The sequence below is a fragment of the Drosophila albomicans genome, chromosome 4 (assembly GCF_009650485.2).
Source record: "Drosophila albomicans strain 15112-1751.03 chromosome 4, ASM965048v2, whole genome shotgun sequence".
Lineage (NCBI taxonomy): Eukaryota > Metazoa > Arthropoda > Insecta > Diptera > Drosophilidae > Drosophila > Drosophila albomicans.
Genome location: NC_047630.2, coordinates 1,238,518 through 1,265,000, shown reverse-complemented (window position 1 = coordinate 1,265,000; position 26,483 = coordinate 1,238,518). Strand labels below are relative to the sequence as shown.

General features: G+C 32.9%; 2 protein-coding genes across 6 annotated transcripts; both read right to left on the bottom strand.

The window, feature by feature from the left end:
- Window positions 1-227: 227 nt before the first annotated feature.
- LOC117573206 (43 kDa receptor-associated protein of the synapse homolog) lies at window positions 228-13,412 on the bottom strand. Of its 3 annotated transcripts, none has more exons than XM_034256203.2 (9): window positions 13,231-13,412; window positions 12,693-12,908; window positions 12,524-12,606; window positions 11,249-11,430; window positions 5,009-5,668; window positions 4,789-4,887; window positions 2,721-2,912; window positions 2,452-2,651; window positions 228-831 (listed from the first exon to the last, which is right to left on the bottom strand). In XM_034256203.2, the coding sequence occupies exons 2-9, from the start codon at window positions 12,728-12,730 to the stop codon at window positions 405-407; spliced, it is 1,881 nt and encodes a 626-aa protein (XP_034112094.1). In that variant the 5' UTR covers window positions 12,731-12,908; window positions 13,231-13,412; the 3' UTR covers window positions 228-404. The 3 variants fall into 3 exon arrangements, with proteins under 3 accessions (XP_034112094.1, XP_034112096.1, XP_034112095.1); XM_034256205.2 differs by having other exon boundaries at window positions 12,693-12,832; XM_034256204.2 differs by lacking the exon at window positions 13,231-13,412 and having other exon boundaries at window positions 12,693-13,193.
- Window positions 13,413-18,560: 5,148 nt separating this feature from the next.
- Window positions 18,561-26,235, bottom strand: LOC117573205 (uncharacterized). Of its 3 annotated transcripts, none has more exons than XM_034256201.2 (5): window positions 26,122-26,234; window positions 24,113-25,114; window positions 22,052-22,362; window positions 21,316-21,981; window positions 18,561-19,322 (listed from the first exon to the last, which is right to left on the bottom strand). In XM_034256201.2, the coding sequence occupies exons 2-5, from the start codon at window positions 24,979-24,981 to the stop codon at window positions 19,051-19,053; spliced, it is 2,118 nt and encodes a 705-aa protein (XP_034112092.1). In that variant the 5' UTR covers window positions 24,982-25,114; window positions 26,122-26,234; the 3' UTR covers window positions 18,561-19,050. The 3 variants fall into 3 exon arrangements, with proteins under 3 accessions (XP_034112092.1, XP_051862201.1, XP_051862202.1); XM_052006242.1 differs by lacking the exon at window positions 18,561-19,322 and adding an exon at window positions 20,830-21,259 and having other exon boundaries at window positions 26,122-26,235; XM_052006241.1 differs by lacking the exon at window positions 26,122-26,234 and having other exon boundaries at window positions 24,113-25,180.
- Window positions 26,236-26,483: the final 248 nt, after the last annotated feature.

The window sequence follows — 26,483 nt, the reverse complement described above, 5'->3', positions numbered from 1 at the left end:
TGAATGTTCGGCGTATTTAATGAAGAAATAGACGAATATACTTGGGGTTTAGAGTGTTTCATTTTAAAATGCATATAATTTTTATTAGTGCAGATATAAAGAATTGTCAATTCAAAGCAATTTTAAATTTTACTTATTGTTATGTATTACTTGGAACAAGTTACCACATTAATTAAAAAAAAGTAATTTAGTTAATAAAACAAAAACAACAATTACAATATAGATTTAATATATTTGGAACGATATCAAATTTTTGTGTGTAAATAATTCAGTTTCATTTTAACATCTTCCAAAATTATTAAAATCAAACAATTCATTATTAGTTCAAGCTTTTACAGTACTTGAGTTGCTATTAACTATTTGAAATCTTGAATCTTACACTTTAAATTTGAAACGATTCCACTTTAGACTGAAGATGTTGCATTTCTTTCACTATCAATGGTAAGGTTGGACGCCTGAATACTAAGGGAGGCCAATGATAAGTTGCTTCTATACACAGCTTTCGCGGCATATGGACTCGTCGATAGAAATACGGTATTCTCGATACTAGGCATGGACTTATTTTTGAGGCCATTGCAAAACATCACCGACGATTCCTTTGCGGTCTGATTTGGAAGTGGTGGGAGAACATTCTCTGGATTCAGTGTAATAAATCCATCCAGATTGAAACCATTTGCATTGAGCGAAAGGCTGCTCTGGTCGAAGTTATCATTTTCCGGACCGCTGCCGTTTTCACAAAGATGAAGATGTGAGTTTAGTATCTTGTGACATGCTGGACAAGAGCGCATAGGAGCATTTTTATCCCGGTGTCTCCAAATTTCATGGGCACATCTATAAAAAACCGTTCAAAAAATATGTTTAAGGTAAGTAAGTCAAGTAAAAGTCAATCGAAAATAAACAAGTAAGAAAGCTGCAGTCGAGTGTGCTCGACTGTGAGATACCCGCTACCCATTTTTAATAAAGGCAAAATAATGCGGTATCATTTTCAAAATATACCGAATATATAGCAAAAATACTAAAAATATACCAAATGGTATATTTGGTATATCGATATAGTACACCATTCAAAATATACCATAGACGGCACAGTGTACCAGATTGTCGGCCAAAGCAACTCAGACCCTAGTAAGTAGACGTTTTTGCCCATACAAAAGTATTTCTTTAATAACATCCACAATTTTCTGATCGTAACCAAATTTTCAGGAATCATAACTACTATAGTAATTATTGTATACACCAAAACTCTAGCTTTAAAATTAGGCTTGTTATTAGATTTTTTGATTTGTGGGGGCGGAAGTGGGCGTGGTAAAAATTTGAAACAAACTTGATCTGCGTGCAAATTATAGCTCTATCTCTTATAGTCTCTGAGATCCAGTGTTTCATACGGACAGACGGACAGACCGACATGGCTATATCGTCTCGGCTGTTGACGCTGATCAAGAATATATATACTTTATAGGGTCGGAGATGAATCCTTCTGCCTGTTACATACATTTCCTGCCGGCACAAAATTATAATACCCTTCTACCCTATGGGTAGCGGGTATAAAAATTATGGTATTTCTTTAATAACTTATTCTTAAAATGTTTATCTGATTGCAACCAAATTTTTAGAAGTTATATAGACTGTTGTTAGCGATTCTTGCGCCAGTTATTCGATTTTTGGATTTACAGCGGCGGCGGAATTGAGCGCGGTAAAAATGTAAAACAAACTTGATCTGCGAGCTACAGTAACAAGTTCTGTCGAAAAATAAAGGCACTATCTATTTACGTTGATCAAGAAACACTAAAGAATTCTCGTCCCCGTTACATAAGTTGTTAAGAGCACAAAATTATAATACCCTTCTACAGTATGGATAAGCGGGTTATGGAGACAGGTGGTATAATCTTTGACTTCTTAAATATTATATACATTCAGCTTGACAGTCCCTACGTCTGAGCACCTCTTTCTACTGCATTTTTAAACTTGGGTTATAATGCTTATGTTCAAAATTGGCTTAGAGTTGGCTTAGAGAACTAAAATAAAAAAAAAAACTATAAAATAAATAAAAAAATGTGTATTGACTTTACTACAAAACCTTGCTTCGCAAAGTACTCGCAATGCATTTTAATGTACATACATACATATGTAACGATTTTTAGACCCTTTACTATTCATTTTATGAAGTTGATTTGTAGCTGCATATAGCCAACAGTGAATGTACATATGAACCAGGATAAGGATATCTGAAATCAATTATCTGGTGTATATTGTACTCTATCTATCTATATATGTATGAATATTTCCGGCACTCTCGACAGTATCTTCCTGACCCGTTTTCTTACGCCATCAAATTTTTTAAAACTACGAGCACTTAAATGAAAAAATTAACAATTTAAATGCAATAATTTGGTGTTTTAAATTATTATTTTCCATTAATTAAATTCTATGGAAAAATACTTTTTTACTTACTTGGCATGGAGAATATGTGCACAAGGCAGTGCTTCCAGATTAGCAGGCTGAAGGCCAAAAACTTCACCACAGGCGCCACATTTAAGACCTAGAGCTGCGTCAGTCTGGTCGGCTAACCGAAGGTGTGTATTACACTGATCCTCATCACCTAGTGCGCGATATATGAGAGCTAATCGACTTCGTATTTTTCGTACCAAAAACTAAAGTACGAAATAAACGAACATGATGTAATTAGGTAAATATTATTAGATAGGGGCAAATAGTACAACCTTAGCCCCAATTGAACTGGCTACTTCCAAAAGACGAGTGTTGAATTCTAAGGGCCGACAATTGCAAATCTTACTTTGAAGGCGCAAGGTTTCCAAACACCTGGCGGCGCCATCCATCGCTTCCATTTGAGCCATACGATCGCCAAAAGTTGACGATGTTCCCATGGCCTGCTCATACTGTCTAAATGCTCGCTAGTTGTTTATGTTAAATGCAAAACAGATGAATTTTATTTACATTTTACATTTAATAATATTGACTTATATATGTAACTGTAAGTCCAATTGCTTTTCACAGATTTTGAGAACAACTTTCAAGTAACAGTTCGATATTATTATACCCGCTACCCATAGGGTAGAAGGGTATTATAAGTTTGTGCCGGCAGGAAATGTATGTAACAGGTAGAAGGAGGCATCTCCGACCCTATAAAGTATATATATTCTTGATCAGCGTCAACAGCCGAGACGATCTAGCCATGTCCGTCTGTCTGTCTGTCCGTCTGTCCGTATGAACACCTAGATCTCAGAGACTATAAGAGATAGAGCTATAATTTTCGACAGCATTTGTTATGTTTGCACGCAGATCAAGTTTGTTTCAAATTTTTGCCACGCCCCCTTCCGCCCACGCAAATCAAAAAATTAGAATAACAAGCGTAATTTTAAAGCTAGAGTTACGAATTACAACTATAAAAGTTATGATTTCTGAAAATTTGGTTGCGATCAGATAAAAATAGTCGAAGTTATTAAAGAAATATTTTTGTATGGGCAAAAACGTCTACTTACTAGGGGTCTTAGTTGCTTTGGCTGACAATCTGGAATATTGTGCCGTCTATGGTATATTTTGAATGCGGTACTATATCGATATACCATTTGGTATATTTTTTATAGTATTTTTGTAGTATATTTGGAATATTTTGAGAATAATACCTCAAAATATATTGCTTTTATTCAAAATGGGTAGCGGGTACCCAGTCGAGTACACTCGACTGTAGCTTTCTTACTTATTTTTATACCGAATTAATGTACAGAAAAAATACTAAAATGTTTTGTACTCTGTTTTTAGCGCGCAATGATTCTGTTACAAATAATATAATTTGTCAGTGGCTATATTCAGTATGTAGATGTGACGACGAAGTCTTCAAAATTATTAAATATCAGTTCAGACTCTTAACTATAATGAGAGCCAACTGACTTAAGTTTTTAAAAATTTAGTGACATTGAGGCATGGCGGACGTGAGAATGGCAAATATATGAACAATATGTGTGCAAACATAACAAGTGCTATCGAAATTACATCTCAATTTCTTATAGTCTCTGAGTTACTCACTAGGGACAGGCGCTCACTTTAAACTTTGGTCTTTATGTCTCTGAGTTACTGCCCGTGTGGTTGGCGGGTCTTACAATAATATCACAGTGGACCTCCACTTATCGTAAGAGGCGACTAGGGAAGTGCGGGACCAACGCAAACTGTTTGGAGTTATATATGTAGTACCAATTAAAGTGGTAGGAAGCCTGACCAGAGGTGTTTCTGGTACCACGGGACCCAGGTGCCTGCGGACAAATGTCCGTCCTGGTTGCGGTCCCTCGGGGAGTATCGTGGTGGTTGTGGTTAAATACAAGGCGGATAGAGGGTAGAGCTCTGCGTGGAGTTGCGTTACAACAACCGGTTGCTGTGAACCATAGATCTGAAGAGGTTTTAGATTGCCCTCGCTCCCCACACAGGGGAAAAACTCAATCGACGTAGTCTCTGAATTACATACATTTCCTGAAGGCACAAAGTTATAATCCATTCCACCCTAAGGGTAGCGAATATAAAAAGACAATTCAATAAACTTTTGAAGAAGGCCCAGGGCTGCAAACTTTTAAGTTTGTGAATATTAAGATTGCGGTTTTGTGGTGGTTGGAGTCTGCATTCTTTAACTACAATACCATGCAAGAATAATGTTTATTTTTGTATATTGTTGAAAATAGTTGATATGATTATGGCTGTCTTCAATATATTTATTAGGATTAATATTTTAATATTCATATTTGGGAAATGTATCAATTATATATGTTTACATATACCTACATCAATATCCATCTTTTTGCGGTAAATATCGCCCATGACGCGAATGCTGCGCATGTATGTAGCCTGATCGCCGGAAATCAGTGAGAGCCTCGTTGCTTCCTTTAGAAGATGTAATGGGTATGAGAAAGTAGTACAATCAATAAAATATCTATGTTTGCATGCAAATGAGTATATGATGTGCATATACATATATATGCTTATTTTATAAGAATGTCTGTACCATGCAATAATCGTGTGCATCGCCTAGATCGCCTTGCTTGCGCAAAGATGCTGCCATTCGTAATAACGCTGCTCTGTGGTGGCAAGAATTAAGGTCGCCGAGTTGCAATGAGCGCGATAGGTCGTAGGCCTTTGATGCATAGGTTGCACTCTTGTCATTATCCTGCAGACGACCGAACAGTTCAGAGAGAGCCACGTAAACTTGAAGTTCTAAGGAGGGATCACCAATGGCCATGGCTATCTTGTGAGCACCTTGTAAACCCTCCAAAGCCCTTGAAAATCCGCCCATTTCAAGATAGACTCGTGCCACTGTCAAATGAACTAGTCCACTACGACATTTTGTCCCCGATTCATTGTAAAGCGAGTGACGAGCATAAGATAAAGCTCGTTCTAGACCACCCAGACTCGCATGCGCTCGACTTAAATTTAAATAGGTTTCGGCCCGCATGTTCGGTGAGTCAAGTTCTTCCGATATTCCCAATTGTTGATGACCAAAATCAATTGCGTCCCGATATTTTCCCCAATCCATGTGAGCCTGATAAAGATACCCTAGTAGCTGAAAACAATCCTCCCGTCGGCAGACGCCTTTCAAAGCGCTTCGCCATGTTCGAACAGCGGCTGTCTGATTATGTTGTTCGTAAAGCCGAAGTCCCCTCTCAATCTGAAAACAAAAATAAATGGAATTTTGCAGTTCAATTTGTTATTATACTTAATACTTTACAAGTGCGGGAATATAATCAATATAAGTGTTTGTCAACTATTTTTACAATTTTTAAACAAATCATATTCACAAAATTTGATTTTCAGTAAGCCAGTTTTTAAATTTTTAAACAAAAATTAATTGGGATTCCAAGTCAAAATAAATCGCAATTCTTCTGCTGAAAATGAATAGTAAATTAATGTACGGAACAAGTTCTAAAATACTATTTTTGGTATATCCATATTTTTCAAAACAGATTCAAAACATACTACAAAATATAGCGGATATTTATATAGTATACTCTTTATATTCAACAAAAGCAACTAGATGCCGACAGCAACATCCGTTTTTGGCCATAAAAAACTATTTTTTAAATAAGAGCCAACATTTCTGGAGTCATACATACTATAGTTATTATTAAGGTTGGTATTCGATTTGCTGTGGCGGAAGTGAGTATTACAAAAATCTAAAAATATATGTACAAAAATATACTTCTGTGTCTTGACTTTATGGGGTAGAAGACTCCGAATTTACAGGAGACCTATGTTAAAAATACAATCTTCGGCACTATAATACATTGATTACCCAAATTGGTTTAAAGCTTAGATCTTGTGATGCAAATGCACACATGACACAACAGTTATTCCACCAGATTAGAAGTATTAGTAAAAACTCAACCCAAAAGGAAGTAATTTAAGAAATAATATTTTACATATTCTCTTCTTATTCTTCACTAATATTTAATTATAGGAAGTTAGAAAGTAAGATAAAATAACGTTCTTGGTAGTCTCATTGCTATTGTTTTATTGTTATTGCTAATTTTATTGTGAATACCTTAAAGTAAATTCTCCTCCAAATAATAATCAATGCCTTATAATTATACATTAGACTAGTCTGCAGCATCGCCCAATTCCCATAATATAATAATATAATGGATCCATATCTAAGTTGTTTTGCCTGAAAACTGAAAAAATTTAGCTACTTTTACACAAGGAAAACATAAGATATGTTTGCACTTTTTCTACCAAATCTCTTTATTGCAATCCAATAAGAATAGAAAGAGGCAAAGAGAGTAAAATAATGTTAATTAACTGTGAATTTTTATTTTGTTTCTTATCTATGTTCTAATCGTACGTTGGCATCCAAAAAACATAATTTTATTATAATTGCTTCACATTAAGTGCAAGCAGATGAATGAAACGGCACGTGTTAAGTTATTTTTATATAAATATTTTAAATTTAAAAAATCGTTGAGATTACTCTAATCATTCTTTTTATATTAATTTTTAAAGTAAGCTAAGTTAGCGATCGTAAGTATTTTTTATTTTAACTTTTGCTTTTTATTAATACAATTTTTGAACAAACTAAACACGAACATGACAATTTGAAAAAAAAAAAATATTCTTTTTTTTCGGACGGAAGTATCTACCAGTTTAAAAACAAATTCATTTTTTTGAGCTTAGCCGATTTAATGGCTAACTTCGGATGTAAATCCTTTCCCTTATGAAAGGTGCAGTCGACAGCGTTGGTCCGGTTATAAAAAGAAAGGTTTGGTCACTTACTAAAACAAAGAACCTTCTTTTAAATGACGCGTTAGACTTTTACCAATGTGCCCAACAACACATAACTGGAATATAACTGTTATAAATTAAAGAAGATACAAATAATAAGATGTCAACATCTTTAATCAAGAAATGGGAGGATATAACGAATATTCCAAGTATACATTCCGTTTATTCTGATAGCAATGTTAAATTAAGCTCGGACGGCCTATTTATTAAAAACTATAATATTATAAATATTTCATTACATTATTTCTTATTATTACTTTTTTTCCTTGTTATGAATAAATTTCTGTACATATTTCATATTTAATAAAAATTAATTTCTTGCTTTAAATGTTATAAAACACATTAAATTGAGCTAAACCCATTTTTTTTAAAGAAATATGAAGTTATTCATAAAAAGTGCCACAAAAAAAAAAACAAGTAAGAAAGCTATAGTCGAGTGTGCTCGACTGTGAGATACCCGCTAGCCGTTTTGAATAAAATCAAAATATTGCGGTATTATTCACAAAATATACCAAAAATACTACAAATATGCCGAATGGTATATTTGTAATATCGATATAGTACCGCATTCAAAATATACCATAGACGGCACATTATAACAGATTGTCAGCCAAAGCAAATAAGGCCCTAGTAAGTAGGCGTTTTTGCCCATACAAAAGTATTTCTTTAATAACTTCGACAATTTTTATCTGATCGCAACCAAATTTTCAGGAATCACAACTACTATAGTTATTATTGTATATACCAAAATTCTCTAGCAAAAGAATCTAGCTTCAAAATTACACTTTTTATTAATTTGCGGGGTGGAAGTGGGCGTGGCAAAAATTTGAAACAAACTTCATCTGCGTGCAAACATAACAAATGTTGTCGAAAAATTGAAAAAATTATAGCTATATCTCTTATACATAGTCTCTGAGACCTAGGTGTTCATATGGACAGACAAAAAGACGGACATGGCTACATCGTCTCGGCTGTTGATGCTGATCAAGAATATATATACCAGTACCTAATTAAAGCCCCATAATGTACACTAATCAAAGAGCTAAAAAAAAATACTATCGAAAAACAAAAAAAAAATTTCACCGTTTGTTTCGTACGTTTACGACCCGTGGAAATGCCCATATATATTTTATGTATATATTAAATTTTTATCTTTCATATTATCATTCTAATTCTTGATTGTTTTGTTTAATTCGAGTTGGTTTTAATTTTCCTTTATCAATATGTTTGTTTGTTATAACACCAAATGCAGGCTGCTAGAATGGGTTTAATTTGTTGCTGACTGTGCGACAACGTAATGCATGAGAAACGGCATGGCTTTAACGGCCGAAGTTGCATTAATTTCATTAAAATCAGGGCTAAGGTCGAACGGGAAATTTCGTCATTTAAAATAATTGTTCCGGCTGAACAATTTAACAAGATTTGTTGCAAAGATTTCTGGCCTGAACACCTATTAATCAAAGAATTTGTTGTTGAGTTTGTTATTGATTTACTGAAACATGGTTAAAGAGTGACATTCTTGATAGTGAAATTTGTTCTAGTAGATTTTCCTTATACTGACGTGACGCATGCTGGGTCCTGGTGGTGATGTTTTAATTGCTGTATATACTCAAATTGCTTTTGAACTGATCGATCACACTTCATCAGATATTGAGCTGGCGATTCTACCGTAGTAGTAGTTTTAACATTTTTGTTTCTTGCTCACATATTCATCCTGTTCTTACCATCCCAATTCAGAGATTTTGCTTTAGCTGTCATCTAATGTGTCGGAGTCTTGTATTCGTTCTCGTTGTTTTCGGAAACCCGATTTTAAGAAACTTTCTTTGTGCATGGAGCATGGATACCGGTTAAATTTTTTAATTTACTTAGAGCTCGCTATTTGATGCTTGTGCTCCAGTAAGCACTTCACATAGGTCTAATAATCCTTTATGGTTTACTAAGAAATTCTGGAACTTAAAAAATCGTCAATCGAGGCTTTACAAAAAATACAAGGCAAATGGTTCTTCCTTTGATTTTCTCTGCTATACTATTGCTCAAGCTGCTTGACACACTCATAATAATTTTAGTTATAATAAATATTTGAGAGATTAAGTTTTCAGTATGATCCTAAACTTTTCTACGCCTTTGTTAAATCGAAGCGTAGATCGGCATCCTTTCTGCTCTTTTGAAATAAGACAGAATCTAATGATGTGATATTGAAAATCTATTTGCTGACATTTTTCAAACGACTTATTCCGGTTCATATTTTCAAAATACTTCCTCTTATCAAGAAGCTCTATTTTAACGGAACTTATGACAGCTTTTTTTTCCAAAAATCTGGAAGAATCTTATATTATACCTATCTTTAAAAATGGGAATTATTTCAATGTTCAAAATTATCACGGTAATTCTAAGTTGTCTGCGATTCCGAAAGCATTTGAAAAAATCATAACTTCTATACCCACCAGCATGGTTTTCTAAATTATTGGAGTTCTCATCAATTATTTAAATTTAAGAACAAAATGCAAACTTATGTTATTCAAACCGATTACAGTAAGGCTTTTGTTTCGGTGAGTTATTATCTCTTGCTGTATAAACTTAATCTTTTAGAGTTTCCTCATAACTTAATTCAGTGGATATCTTCATATCTATGCTGATAACGTTAAGTTTTGCCTGACATTCAATGATAGTCTTGCGTGCTCACGGTTGTTCTTAATATGTTAATCTTGAATTTTGATGCACAGTAATAGCCTATTTCTACTGCCACTCAGTTTTCTTAACCAACTTTTTTTTCTTTTGGGTTTTTACATGTGGCGTAACATTCGACCTGAACGGAAAAATCCGATGTTTTTTGGTGCAGTGGAAATAGGCTATAAGTCTGCTAAATCTTAATTATAATAAATGTAATGTAATTCTAATAAAAGAAAGTCATATATTTAGGGGTTATCTTCAGGTTAATAATTATGTATTATATGATACTTCTCTAGAGCGAAAAGAGACTTATGTGTTCTGCTTGATGCAAAATAAAAATTCGATAAATATAATCTACATATCTGTTTTAAATAAAGCCATGGGCATTCTTAGATTTAAAAAACGCAGATCGAAAGAATTCAACGATCCTTATATCACTTTGTATATTTCACTGGTTCGTCCTATACTTGAGTATGGATTTCTTGTCTGGAATCCCCAATATAGCTTCTATCAAGACAGAATTGGGTCAGTGCAGAAACAATTTTTGATTTTTGCTCTTCGTTGTTTAAACTGGAACCCTAATATTAGATTATCACCTTACCGTAGTAGACTTTCATTACTAAGCCTACCTTTTTTTACTGACCGTAGGACCATGCAAGGTGTTGTTTTTATTAAGAGAGTAATTAATGGAGAAATAGATTCTTTATCTAATTTTTATTTTTCATTAGTTTTATTTGGTTAGATGTCCAACGTCTTAAGTGTTCGCGGTTTTCGTGTAATCCAAACCAAAATGTATTTTGGTTTGTCCACGCGTCAACATGCCCGTGCTTGATATCGCTGGGCCACTTCATGGTACTGCCGTTAGTACGTCAACGTCCTAACATGTGTATGTAAATGTGAAAGGCCCTTAAATAATCATATATATTGAATTTACCAGGACGTCCTCGAAAAGGGGATTCCCCACATACATACATATGTACAAAAAAATCATGAATAGGTAATTGATAATCCGTCATTAAAGGTGCTAGAAACAGACGGACAATTATTTTATTGTGAAAGTACTGGCCAGAAGATGTTCCATTAGCGACAAACAAAATTTAATACAACGTCATCAAATTCAAGTGGAGTAAAGGGTAATACCCAAAAAAACCGGTTTTACTTATTCAAGGGGTCAGGGAGAAACAAAAGTTTTTACTTGACGGCATTTCAGATAAAAATAGTATTATTATTATTTAGTAAATAAGTATCCAAGTTCTGTAAAATTTAAGAAATTAGAAAATCCAATGACATTTATATTTACCTTTCGTTTTGCTATATATTGACGTAAGCTGCGCTGACATGCCCAAAAGCAACTAATAACAGTATTTCCCGAATCAGATCGCGCGAAACCATGCCGTATCCATAAGGAACGAGATCCCCCATCTTCTGGGCTAGATCCACAACCAGCAAGTCTCGAGTAGTTCTCTTCTAATTGACATAATTCTACAGAAAAAAACATTTTTTGATTTTAAAAGGCTGAAATACCCGCTGTTATTCATATAATATACACACTTAATATATGCCTTAGTGTACAAAATATACCAAATTATCAACCAAAGTAGGTAAGAGCCGCCAGCCTCTTTTACCACACCAAATTATTTCTTAAATTTGAAGGTGTCATAAAAACTGCATTTATTATTATATGTATCAAAAATCAGTAGCGAAAAAAATTAAATTTATTAAAAATGTTAATAAACAATATGACAGTTCAATTAACACACAAATTTTTGTTCTCACAATTTCTACTGTAAGAAAGAGTCTTCAGAATTATTATAGTTTTTCAAATTATATTTTGGTGCGAACAGTTTTGTATTGGTTAAACGATATTAGAGAGAGCACCTGCTAATAGCCATTCCATTGAATTAAGATGGAGTGATTCTGAAATGTCATGAGCTTTTACTCAAAAAATTAGAGTTTCGGAAGTTTATTACAGCAAAAATGACAGTTTCGGAAAACTGTGCAGCTATTGTTTATTGCTGAGTTAATAACTGGTTGATGCACTAAGTGCCCTATTAACACCCAGCTAAACCAATAAGAGCTAAAAATGTAACTTTGTTAAATCTGACAATTAAAGTCGTATGAAGATTCCGAGCAAAAAGTGCTTGATTTGTACAACACATACTGTAGTTAACATAATTTGATGGTACGGGATTCTTTAAATTTCCGTTCTAACTACATTTAGTCACATACTAAAGTATAGTATAGCATCTATAACTGTATTCCACCTCTAACAATAGCTTTCTTACTTTTTGTTTATGTATGTATGACACACCTAAAATTTGACTGTTTGTAGCTAACTTCGTATATTCGATATTTATACAAGCATACAAAAAGTATATATGTACATATTTGTACATATATGTTGAAAAATGTTTAAACAGAATTTCAAGTAGATGTCATTTCAAAATGAGGTTAACGATAACGCAAATATATTTTGAATTATTGAAAATGGGATTAGTAGTTAACAATAGTGTTATTTAATATAGGTTAAATAAAAAAAAATGTGCACTTATACAGGTCAATTAAACCAACAGACCGTTTGAATGATCCAATAAATATCGTGATCCATCGGGTGAGGCTAGTAAATGTGTTGCTGATAAGTTAGTACTCCGTGGAATGCTATAAAAATAAAAACAATATAACTTATGAGCCACATACATAACATATATACAAATAAAATGATATATTAAATAATTAGCACACACCTGAGTAGATCTTTTGATACAATGCTCTCCCATGACATAGTGTTTGTTTTTATGGTTTTCTAACCCCTTTCTTTTGAGAAAGTGACACTTTTTCTTATTTTTTCTATTTTAGGTACATTTATTAATTTTGTGTGAGGGGGCTAATAATGAAAAATTGACTTGTTAAGATGTTTTCTGATATCCGTGGGCCCAAGAATCTTTAAATACTAGATTTACCTATTAAATATAACTTTTAATGTTAAATTTAATTATTTTATTGCATAGCTATATAGTTATAATATTAGTTTTTGGTCGATGATTTAATTCAAAAACTCTTTTATTATCAACAAAAATAATATCCTAAAACAGGAGATATAGTGCAGTTTCGTTTTACTCGGGACACTATTCTTTTAGAACAATTGACCTTGTGCTAGTTAAGAGTCCTTTACAAATGAATGCACATATTCTGAAGGTTTTATTCTTATAAACATATTCACGAGATAACACATTCATTAATGAAGTAATTAAAAACAACATAATGAATAATTATTGCATTTACTTATAAAGTATATGAGCACATTTTTTATAATGCAATGTTAAAGTTTTAAACAGAACAGTTTGTCGATATTAAATGTTTTCATCTAGTCACTCTCTCGTATATTGAAGTCCTTGCTAAATGCGAAACTTCCAAGAGCCCACAGGGTGACACTGATTATATTTCTCTTCTGCCACTTAAGAGAAAATCGACATTTATTTTTTTCATTATAGTGCAAGAATTCTAGTACACCAGACTCGTATAAACTAAAAAATAACCTAACTAATATTGTACTTAAGTTATGTTTGTGTTGGTTGTAAAAAAATTAATTTTTATAAATAAATTAACATTTTGGATAATACAACACAGCTCAAGGAGGTGAGATATTCATAAAATACTGAAATGTTCCAAAAGAGATTTTCTACATTTTAGCCAGCCAATATTAAAAGAGTGTGACCTCGTCGTTTCAATTCCATTGGTATGAAATAAATACCGTTACTTTTATATGAAAATCTAATCAGTTACTGAAGGAATGGTGAGAAAAGTCTATACCCAAAACAGTTATAAATTTTTCTTTTATTTTGGTACGCAAATTATAACTTCTAATCAAAATATAAAAGATATTGTTTAACCTAGAAAACCGCGTTCGCCTAAAGCTTCATTTCAGTAAGACCTTTTCACAAATCTTGATATTTTTAAATATTATAGGGCAAACTATAAATATTTTATGGTCACATCGAAAAAAAATTTAAAAATATTGTTAGCAATATTTTTCTTCTTTGAACTAATACTTGGTAAGGCAAGGCTTCTATATATATAATTTTGGGTCGCACATGCAAGACCCATATTTCCTTTATAGGAACAACTTATTTGAGGCCCCAGGATAAACCAGATGTATTGAGTCCACATGCAGCATGAAGTTGCAACGGGAATGTACATATTATATGAAATTTGAAAGTTTAGTAGTTTGAAGAATTTGAAACAGGCTAACATTTTTACATCTCAATGGGATTAAAAAACTAACAAATATTTTGCAAATATCAAAATACAACGCTGACGAATCTGGCAAGTATGTAGATAATGTGACTGCAACTACATTATATGGCTTCTAGAAATGGAGTAAAAAAGTAAAAATGAGAATAGTATGTCATTGTTTTTTTTTTTTTTATTAATAACATTCAGCCTTTATCTTTACTCGAGCTCGCATAACTAGAAAGATTCGATAGAAATAAGGTCAAAAAGTATATTTTAATTTGGACTAAGACCACACGACCATAAAAACGATTGGACTGGACTATTATATTGCAAAATACATCATTTACTAACGTTTAGTTATAATAATTTATAAAAATAGTTTGTTTTTATTTTCGGAAATCATTTAAATGACTTATTGCCTTTGGTATTCTTCTTCTTCCCGCTTCAGTTTATTTACTTTTTCACCCTTAAACAGCTGTTTGCGTGATGCAATTTTGGTGTAAACACATGCATCATAGAACTGCATCATTGATGCACTTTTTCTAAATAGAGTATTTGACTTAAGTGCATCATTGAAATTGCCATTAAGTAGAATCTTTCGCTGCATTATTCCATAAGCGGCTTTGTGTAAGAGAGGGGTGACTAATGAAGCTGCATCAGTGATCACATTAATGATTCTGAAAAGGTGGCCGTATTTTGGCTAATATTTTGGTATATTTATCGAAATAGACGATATCGATGGAAACCAACTGCTTTGATGTCTTAATACTTCAGAAACGCTGCTTTATTGAACTGATAGATGTTTATCGAGCCATCCATATATGTAATTCATTAATGTAATTACAATTCCATGACACTTCGAAGTTGGATTTTAAAAGCCAAACGATGTATACCTGCATCTTTTAATAAGGAATCCTTTAAATATCATGAATATCAAGAATAAGTATTCTTTACTCATAACACTGTGTTATGAAAAGCAAATTTGTCGAATATCATAGGGCCCGGTGATGTCCATGCTGCAGCAAATGAGCTCACGTTAAACTCTCTGAAGCCCTACAGCCAAATGTGGTATTATCTTGAACAGAGCAAATGTCCTAGCTTCGCGACCTACAATTGCCTGAGCCCTATTCCCTAATATTGATATATTGAAGATTGGACAGCTTGAGGCTTTCCACGATAACTTTGACCATTCTTAAAACAAATTATTACAATTATTCGATTCTGTTTGTGTGCAATTGAGTGACTGAGATACCCGCTACCCATTTTAAATAAAAGCAAAGCAGTAATAATTTTGAAGTAACATATGCATAATTAATACACCGCAAAATACCACAAATATTCCAAACGCTATTTTAGGTATATTGATACAGTACTACATTACATATACCAGATTGTATATTTGCGGAGGCGGAATTGGGCGTTGCAATATTTGAAACAAACTTGATCTGCCTGCAAACATAACAAGTACTGTCGAAAAAACAAATTATGTCTCTATCTCTTATTATCTCTGAGATCTTCATAACTGTTCATACAGACGGATCAGCAGATAGACAGACTGACCTGGCTATACCTCGTATTGTCGCGGTACTTTATAGAGTCGGAGATGCCTCCTTCTGCCATTTCGTGATACCCTATGGGTAGCGGGTATAAAAAAGGAGAAAGTGAAAAGACACAGAATAGGACACGTGCATCGTAATGTGAAACTCAAAAGAGAGCTACCGAAATGTTGGTTAGCTTGTGAGTTTCGAAATTGTCAACCTTATAGCTCAATCAAATTTTGTGATTTCTAACCAGTTTCAGTATATGTAGCTACTAATAGTAAAAGACGTTCCTAAGATTCGTAATAATAACTAAATTAAAATGGATCATTTGGAGTACTTAATTTAAAATTTTTATTTGTATTGATTCTTTTTTCACACATATATACTATATGTTCGCTTGCTTTCAACCGACTTAAATTAAAAGCTTAAATGTAATAAGTACTATGTTATATGTATATAAATACGCTGTGCTACATTTAAAACCTAAGATTTAGTCCTCTTTTCTTTTATTTCACCAATCTCTGTAAAATTATACATTAAAACTTGAAATATTTCAATTGTCAGTTGGATAGAATAATACTGTATATAGTGTGGCAGCGGTGAATCTGTGTAACTGTTTAGATGTCTATACAATTCATGTTTGCTTAATTTTTGGTTTTCATGCTTGGGAGGATAATCAATTGATCAATTGGCGCATGGTTGGTAAATATTTCAATAAATGAGAAACAAAATTATAACTAGAAAAACTATGATGGTTAACATTCAATTCTATTTACGTATATTTGAATAGGCACGTGTGTCTTTAAACAACACATTGTTAAAGAGGACTGCATGTTTTATGACTTACAAATTTGTACATAATCAGATGGTTGTATTTTATGTTTTTTTGTATTCAAGTATTCAAGTTGTATGCCAATTTTAGTTGAATTTATAATATATAACATAATTTCGCAATTTTCCTTAATACATTTTTCTGAAAGTTGATCAAAGCGGTGGAGCATAACAACGTTTTCGACTGAGCAATGCACTTATCAGTAGTCTTATTATGCACGATGCAGTATACTTATTAAAACCACAATACTGATTTACACCCCAACGATCAGAATTATAGGACTAAGGGAAAAATTAAGTTGTATCGTTCAAAATAAATAATAATAGTGATAATTTCAATAATTGTAATATAATTCAAAATATATATAAACAATGAAAGATCTATAATACAACATCGACACGGTTGTAGTATTACGCACTGTAATTGGATACTTATCGAGAAAGCTGTTCTGGGCTTTAAAATAATATAAATCAAGCAAATTTATAAATTTTAAAGGTTTTGACGCTTGCCACAAGGTTTTTAATGGTTTGTACAACTAAGTATCTCTGCAAGATCAATGCACCTTATTAAACTTTGTAATTTAAGATTTATCTCTCACTTCAATAACTCATTAAAAGATTATTTGAGTATTCAAATATGTTTTGGTTTTATTGAGTTTTAATGTGTACGGAATTTTATTGTAGTGTATTATATGAATAATCTAAATTTAATACTATTGTTGAATGTGTATGTGTATATGGTACTGCATGATTTTTAATGTGTTCAATGGAGTTCGAAGCTCCTCATATGAAAAAAACTTGAAACTGAGTTGAATTGGGCTGTTGGTTGGATGATGTAAATTCGGTTTAGTCGTAAGTATTAGTTGGGTTTATTAAATTACTATTGTTTTGTAATTGTGGTTATTAAGATTAGTGGAGTCTACTAATGTAATAATTATGGATGAATTATTCAATTGATGTATACTCTTTGTGTGAAGCTATAAAAAGAATGTGTTAATGATGTTTACACAAACCAAAAGACAAAACATCTTGAACAATAAGGTAATGCTGGTTTGGGGTTTACATATTTCATTTATGACCGTTAAAAGGTGTGCAAATTTTTCTATGAATTTATGTACTTCTTTTGTAAAACTCGCTAGTATTGGTATATAAATATATGTATAAATATTTGTCAAATACAGTTTTCTTTTTTTTTTAATATAGCGAATGTGCCTCAATACATGATATACAAATTTGTTTCATTTTTATATTTGTAGTTAAATATACAATCAATTTCACCTAGATTTTGTTGTGTCATTTGACACATGTAATTTGTCACATATTTTGAAAAAATACAATGACACACACACATATATATATATATATATATATATATATATATATATATATATATATATATATATATATATATGTGTGCCTTGTTAGTTAATCTACAAAACAATTTAATCGATAAACAAAGAAAAAACAAAAATTAAAAAAACTTAATACTTAAAAAAGAACATAAAACTTACAGTTGAGTTCTTTGAATTTCACCTTTCCCATACTCAAAATACTTATGACGAATATATATATATATATATATATATATATATATATATAAATATATATAATAATAGTAATTTTAAATGTAAATTTCATTGTTTACATACACGACTTTTACTGTAACATTTAAATGGATTTTTAATATCTGTATATATGTACGTTTTATTTGCTCGTGCACTACGTTATGGACTACTTAAATGAGAATATTTTTTATATGTATGTAAATGTACGTAATGCATATATACTATCTTCAATTTTTCAGTCAATAAACCTTATGTCTTCGCATTTTCAAGACGACAGAATTATTTGTATGAGTGTTGGAATTATTGGTTATCGAATTGAGTTAACGACCGTGTCTTGCCAATACTGTTCGGAATTAATTTCTTGACTCTAATTACTTTATTAGACTGTCTCTGCACACCCATTTTGTGGTTATCGTACAATTTGAATCATATATAAATAATATATATAAATAATGGATAGATTTGCATTTAATCAATGTCGACAAAAAAAAAAATGGGATTAAAATATTTTAATTATGTTGGACTCTCATTATTATATAAGGTCATGTGGTATTAATTATTTTGAATCGATTTTAAGATCTTTATAAAATATGCAAATAGTAATCTATATATCGGCGTTCTGTCCGTTTTTTATTGTTTACCCTAAAAAGTATGCATTAAACCTAAAATCGCTATAAACTATGTTTTAATGCGGTTGAAATTTTCATATGCTTATTACTTATTTATACTATTTCACCTTTCTCCTTCTTTTTACTATCCGTTTCTCGTATCGATATATATTCAAATCGACTAATTCTATTGACGAAAATTCTTCCATACTCCGTCCGCTATAAAATTATTATCTATATGTAATTCCACCAATACGTATTGTATAATTTAATGGCCCTCAATATGATGAAGCAGCTATGTCAAACTGTTTTTAAATTCAGCGATCAACAGCTAATGGGTTCTTCTTCACGATGACGAGAAGTTGCTTGATGAGCCTTGAACAGGTGATTAAATATGATTACCACCAGCAAAGCAAGCACGATTGTTGAATTAATAGCATTGGTGCTGAGAGAAGTGGATAAGCCCATCCAAATCCATGACCAGACGTATCCTTGAATATTACTAGTTCCACTAGTTCGCGTTGATCCACTGTTATATGTGAGTTCCTCATTCTTGACTACCTCATTTGGATGTTTATCATAATTGTGATGGTCATCTGCAATTTGTTGAGTTTATTAATGATGAGAAATTATAAATTTATTTTACATAGAGTTGGGACGTTAGTTGACATTGAATGAATATTGTTTATCGGATTAAATTCTAGAAATATTTTATTCATAATCATGATTATGATCTGTTTAATATTCTCTGGATCATTTTGAGAGATGTTTATCAACAACCCCAATAAAATATATGAACTGCAAAACAATGTTTTTCATTTTACCTTTACCAACAAATAATTATTGAATAGTACCATGGGTGCTATGATCGGTTTACAAGAATTTTTTTTGGTTTGTACATTGACTAATTAGTACTGTTAACTGGGCCAGCAACATGGGCTTGTTAACGCCCGGACAAACAAGATAGATAAACTTTGCACATCGAAAACCATGAACAATTAATTAATCGTCGGAAATCTAATAAAATTAGGTAATAATACTTAAAATGCTAAAAAAGATTAAGAACGAAAATAACTAAATATTATGCTGTAAGATTAAAGATTAAATGTAAGGAATAGATTTACTTTTGTTATTCGATTTTTGTCGATTAGTAGTGGCGCGAGTGAAAATGGCGAAAATTTGAAACAACCTTTTCTCTATGAATCTAATACAGAGCTCTCCCCTTTGCTTTCTCCAGCAGCATAGTTTTGACGATTGCGCTTCGGGTTTTCAAGTGCAGATGAACAGCTACTCTAATATGCAAGTGGGCCTGTGTGGTAGACCACGAACGCTTGCTTTGACGATCAACAATCGACTATCAAACAATCAAACTTCTATAAACAATGTCATGAAAGAATTATGCGTGTTTCGTTTTTATACCCGCTACCCATAGGGTAGAAGGGTATTATAACTTTGTGCCGGCAGGAAATGTATGTAACAGGTAGAAGGAGGCATCTCCGACCCTATAAAGTATATATATTCTTGATCAGCATCAACAGCCGAGACGATATAGCCATGTCCGTCTTTCTGTCTGTCCGTCTGTCCATATGCACACCTAGATCTCAGAGACTATAAGAGATAGAGCTATAATTTTTTTCGACGGCATTTGTTATGTTTGCACGCAGATCAAGTTTGTTTCAAATTTTTGCCACGCCCACCTCCGCCCCCGCAAATCAATAAAATCGAATAACATCGAATTTTGGTGTATACAATAATAACTATAGTATTTATGATTTCTGAAAACTTGATTGCGATCAGATAAAAATCCTGGAAGTTATTAAAGAAATACTTTTGTATGGGCAAAAAAGCCTACTTACTAGGGGTCTGAGTTGCTTTGGCCGACAATTTTTGTGTGCCGTCTATAGTATATTTTGAAAATATACCGTTTGGTAAATTTTTAGTATATTTGTATTTTAGAATATTTTGAAGAAAAAAAATACCGCAATATTTTGCTTTTATTCAAAATGGGTAGCGGGTATCTCACAGTCGAGCACACTCGACTGTAAGTTTCTTACTTGTTTTTAGTTCAATATCACTAGTCTTCCATAATATATTCACAATTATTTTTCCAACATAATTTTCTTGTTTTTAAATGGGAGACTTTAAATCGTTTAGGGAAAATGCAAATACGTTTTCTAGATGATTTCTACTTACTTTTCATCTGATTATTACCATGATCTGGAGGACTGGGGGATGATGTTGTGTAATTTCTAATACGAGTTATGTTTTGACTGTTTGTGTTTGTTATGTTAATTACAATTTGTTTTGTATGTGAAATTGGGTAGTTTAAGAATTGTTTATTGCTATTGTAAGTCATGGTAGATAAAGATGTATTTGCATTCGACGTGCCCCACGATGTTGTTATCATTGGCGGCCAGTAGGTGATGGTACTTTGTACAACATTGCTATGATTTATATCAACAGCTGATGACAACTGATATTGACCATGAAAATTGCCAACCGAGCCGCCGTCAACAGTTTCTTGCACATAGTTCTGATAAACTTCTGACATTTGTGTATCTGTATCTGAGTTAATTGTTGTATCCTTACCATTCGAGTTCATATTGTTGTTGCTGCTTTTATGGTGCGGATGTTGTTGTTGATTATTATGTTGCTGCGTTGGCACATTATTAATGCGAATTCCCGTTTGGATGTGATGGTGACCCGTGTGGGCCGGCAAATGAACGCCTCCACCACGCCCAGGTGGCAACATATTAATACTGCCATGGCCAGGTGATAAGATAATGCCACCACTGCCAACGCCAGTGCCAATTGAAGCCCCGTTTTCAATATCAGTACCAATATTGTTGCTAATTATGTTTGGCTGCAAGGGCACGCGATTAAATTGATCAATGTTGGAGTTGATGGATGTACCCAATCCATTAATTGGCTTTAGTTGAAGGCCTCCACCGTTTCCAATTGGTGGCACTAAGCCAGTATTTCCGCTACTGATCCCAATCGTATTGTGATTATGCCCGTGGCCGTGGGCAAGCTTAACATTTACATTTGAGTTGTGATCAGTATTAACACCAGTATTATCCACCACCCCGTTACCAACAGATAACACGCCACCACTGTCTGCCGGTCCAAGTGTTGTCTCCTGCGATGTTCGATTTTTCTCATCTGCTGCACAACACACTTTGAATACAACTTTCATATTATTTGTTGAACAGCGGCCTCCAATTCGTCGATACAAGTCGTCCTTTGATGAAGTTGCTAAAAAAAACAAAACTACTTATTTACAATTTTGTTTATTATACTTATACTCCGAAAAGGTTATACTTACAAATGAAATAGTAATCATTTCCAGGTAGGAACTCTAAACCACCTGGTTGCGGTGTAAATGGCCGGAAAGTTATAGTAAAAAACATTAATTTTTGGGGCTTATCACATATAGCTATTACTCGCGGATCGGCGTTCGTTATGCGACATGTTTCATACTCTACTTTCGAAACATTGTATATGATATATTTCTCTGTTTCATTCTCAAATGCTCCCGGTTCGTAAACTGGACATATTATATGCACTTGGTCAAATTCAAAGGCTAGATTTCCCTTATTCACGTCAATAATGTGATCAGTGTTGTCAATCCGAAATCTGTATAAAAATTCACATAAATTGTAATTATTTTTTTTATTATTTTTTATTGCAACTAAACAAAATAATATATAGGTAAAATCTAAACGATAAAAAATAATTTTATTAATAATATAAGGTATTCATTTGAATTACTTGCATGCCCCTCTTGTTATACACGCTACCACCATATGGGAGAAGGGTATTATAATTTTGTGGTGCAGGTTATTTATACAATAGATAAAATGAGGCATCTCCGATTTGATCAGCATCAATAGATGGATCGATATAGTCATGTCTGTCTGTCCTTCCGTATAAACATCGAGATTACACGCACAATATACCAACTTTGTCGCTATCGATAACAATTCGATATATGGATCGCGACAGCACTGTCAGTTGGTTTGTGCGGCCACATCTGCCATCAACAGCGACTATTCGATATGGTTCCAAATTTTCATAGACAATACTTGTTATATTAATGTGCCATTTAATTTGGTGTATTAAAATTATAATACTGGACGTTTGTTTTGAGAACTGTTAGAAGATCAAGCACACTCAACTGTAGCTTTTTTTCTTAATTAACTTCATAAATGCTTCCAACAACTTAGGTGACATGGTACATATGTATGTATATACATGGTACATGGTATATACCATATTCTCTGCCAAAACTACTAAGGCCCGTCGTAGTAAGTATGCGCTTTTGCCCATACAAAAGTATTTCTTTAATAACTTGACATTTTTTATCAGATCGCAACCAAATTTTCAGGAATCTTAAATACTATAGTTTTTATTGTGTGTACCAAAAATCTTTTGTCGATTTGCGGTGAGGAAGTGGGCGTGGCAAAAATGGAAACAAACTTGATCTGCCTGCAAACATATCAAGTGCTGTCGAATAAAATTGCATCTGCATCTTTTATGGTGTGCTAGATCCAGAGCTTCAAACGGACAGTCGGACAAGACTATATCGTCTGGGCTATTGCCCCTGATCAAGAAGAAATATACTTTATAGGATGCCTCCTTCTGCCTGTTACATACATCTCCTCCGGCCTTTTGGGTAGCGGGTATAAAAATATTATAGAAAACTCGCACAATAGTAGCAAAAAGTGCACAAAAACATATCTATAAATGTGCAAACGCATTTGCATCATGTATTTCCATATTGCAAAGGCTATCATGAACAATTTTCAAGATACCTATACAACGGAAGTGTTCCTATCAAGACATGGACGAGGATGTGGATGAGGGTGGAAATAAGGTGTTTGCCCCTACTCTTTGTGCGTGCACAATTTCCTTGTCAAGCCCCTGTTGCAAGTTGCAACTGAAGTGCGTGGTAATGCGTATACATAGCAGTAACTTGCGTCCAAGGGAGAAACGCCTACATACATACATACATACATACGTAATTTTATATATTTACGTCTGAAGGTTTTTAGAACTACTTAAACTTTTTGATGATTAAACGTTTGATTCCCAACAAATATATCTTTTTTTCAACAGACAAGATGACCTAACATTTGTATATCTTTAAAAAAAAAATGTTAATTCCGCAAGCACAACAACTTTTTGACACATGTAGCAATGGAAATTTCAGATATTTTATTAAATTGCATTTTAATTTGTATAAATGTGCATGTACATATATTGGTCTAAATGTTGTGTATTTGCAGTATTTTTTCTAGAATAACCATGAATGACAATATTCGTGGTTTTTAATACATGCATCTAGTAACCTCGTTAATAAATCAAATAATTAAAAATTACTCACATGCTGTTCGACGTGTTCCAATGCATGTAAAATGTTTTAGCACAGCTAGTCATTGTCGAAAGTAGAACGGTTTCTATGCAGATGATTGTGAGGAAAGTGACGAACGAAGTGGCGCCCAACGTGGGTATCGGCACTAACATTTTAAATCGCGCTTGAGTGGTCTTCTTCCTTTGCTTGGTGTTGCCATTGTTGCTGATGGTGTTATTGGTGCTATCCGTAATCCTCCTCCGGTTGTTTTCTACATTTAGAGTAGATGCCATAATCTTGGTGGAAGTATGTTCTGTCGGCTGCTCGGTATCTTCCTGAATTTGAGGTTCTTGTTGGGGCTTATTATGGTTAATGCCAATATCGTAGTGCCTATGATTAATTTGAGGGATCATCCCACTGGACACAAGTTCAGAGACAACAGTTTCCTTGGATTTAGTCTTGCATTTACTTTTGGATTTTCGATGCATCGTTGGGTTTAAACGTGTTGTTGTTCTAGTTTGATTTCGATCTCGCTCTTTTGCTGACGTGCGTGTACAGTTATCAAAGGCTGTAGATCGAAATGCATTTGTAGTTTTGCTAATTCTTATTCCAGGCACCTGACAATCCCGCCAATCGTGAATCCCAGTTGGTGATTGGCAGTACTTCATGCAGTAGCACTGCGATGATGACGACAATGTGACTGATAATAAACCATTACCATTAGTCGCTACTCTCGAGTGTGATTGTTCTCGACTTGTTACTTGTTTTAATGTTGGTATTGGTATTGGTATTGGTATTGACATCGAGTTTGTTTTTTTGGCGACTACAACCACTTGATTATAATGGTTTACTGATGCTGCTACCATCGACTTCTCATTATTGTGGGTTGTCGGCTTGTGCATACCCGTCGATACTTGTTGCGTCTCGTTTGATGTATTGATATTAACTTCGTTATGGAGTTTGAAACTTTAGCAAATGTCAAGTTCTACCATTAAGCCACACAATTAAATTTGGATCCGGAAACATGTCGACCTTCTATAAGAAACAATTTAAGAAGCGTTATATTTAAATCAATATTCTAACTCGATTGCTAGATAATAATGAACAAAAAAAATAGTAATTTTGGAAGTAAAAACAAAAAAATCGTTCGAATATTAGTGATTTTAAAAAAATATCACATCAATGTAAAAATGGGTTCCTGCAAAATTATGCATATATATTTAAAAATTAGTGAATAATATAACGTTTTGACGGTGTATATGACAATATGATTAATTAATTAATTATGAAATTCAGAAATTGTCTTCACTGAACATCTTTCATTAAATATCAAATTCCAATGATTTTACTAGCTGTATGGGATTATTCTGTTAGTTATTTAATAAACTTTCCCATTTAACAACAGCTAACGCAATCATACACCACACAATCAACATATGTATTTATGTTCACTAATTTTTAATTTAGAACCTTGATTGACATGCGTGTTCAGTGTATAATGTTAATTGCATTCAAGTTATAAAAGCAATTACATGACCATTCTTTGTTCAATCCTGACTTTTATGGCTTGTTTTGGCAGGATAATTTTTGTTGTTGCTGCCTTACACTAGGGGTTCTCTCTCACTCATTCTCTTGCTCTCTCGATTTTCCTCCCCCTAAAAACAGACTCAATTTTTTAACATCGAACGTGACGATTTTCTGTATACACACATCATATAATACATTTGCACGCACACTCGTATAAACGGGCATACACAGCCGCAGAAATCTATGAGTGTATTCGCCAACTCTGTAAACTTCTCTTATTTTTATTAGGAATACTTTACAAATGATTTGCAGATATGCGACACGGGCATATTATTGTATAAACAAATTACAATTATTCTAGGAGTCAATTCTAACACTCAATACAGAACTTTAGACACTTTTGAGCCATATTGCTATTCATACATAATGGTAATATATTTTACTTGGCACTGAATCACATCTTTCTATTGAAACAGGTTAATATTAATATTATATTATTAATCACCACCACATACATATTTCAAAATTTTTTCACTTAATATAAATAATTTTAAAAATTGATGTCGTATTTAATGAGCTATGCTAAGCGTAAAAAGAATAATACGGAGCATTCAGTGTGGTAGTGTATCAGAAAAGTATCTGTATCTAAAAGCTATTTTTAAGACAAGTATTTTTTAGATACATCAGTATTTCTTCGCTTCGATTGAATATTTAAGTAAAACCAAAACCACTTCTGTGACTTAGCAGTTAAATAAATCGAGTGAATTTCGCATAAAAATAAATTACAGTCGTGTGCATTTAATAAGTTGATTTTTGCATTGGCTTAGTTTTATCGAATATATTTAATTATTAAAAAGTTTAGAATATATTTTCAGTA

What these genes read in the sequence shown, in the direction of transcription:
- LOC117573206 (XM_034256203.2), bottom strand. Translation starts at nt 12,730, where the DNA reads ATGTCATGGGAGAGCATTGTATCAAAAGATCTACTCAG. An exon ending in GTATCAAAAGATCTACTCAG is followed by an intron (nt 12,607 to 12,692) that starts GTGTGTGCTAAT and finishes TTATTTTTATAG; the next exon opens with CATTCCACGGAGTACTAACT. An exon ending in CCAGTTCAATTGGGGCTAAG is followed by an intron (nt 2,652 to 2,720) that starts GTTGTACTATTT and finishes TTCGTACTTTAG; the next exon opens with TTTTTGGTACGAAAAATACG.
- LOC117573205 (XM_034256201.2), bottom strand. Translation starts at nt 24,981, where the DNA reads ATGCACAAGCCGACAACCCACAATAATGAGAAGTCGATGGTAGCAGCA. An exon ending in TGGAACACGTCGAACAGCAT is followed by an intron (nt 22,363 to 24,112) that starts GTGAGTAATTTT and finishes ATTTTTATACAG; the next exon opens with ATTTCGGATTGACAACACTG. An exon ending in AAATGATTACTATTTCATTT is followed by an intron (nt 21,982 to 22,051) that starts GTAAGTATAACC and finishes TGTTTTTTTTAG; the next exon opens with CAACTTCATCAAAGGACGAC.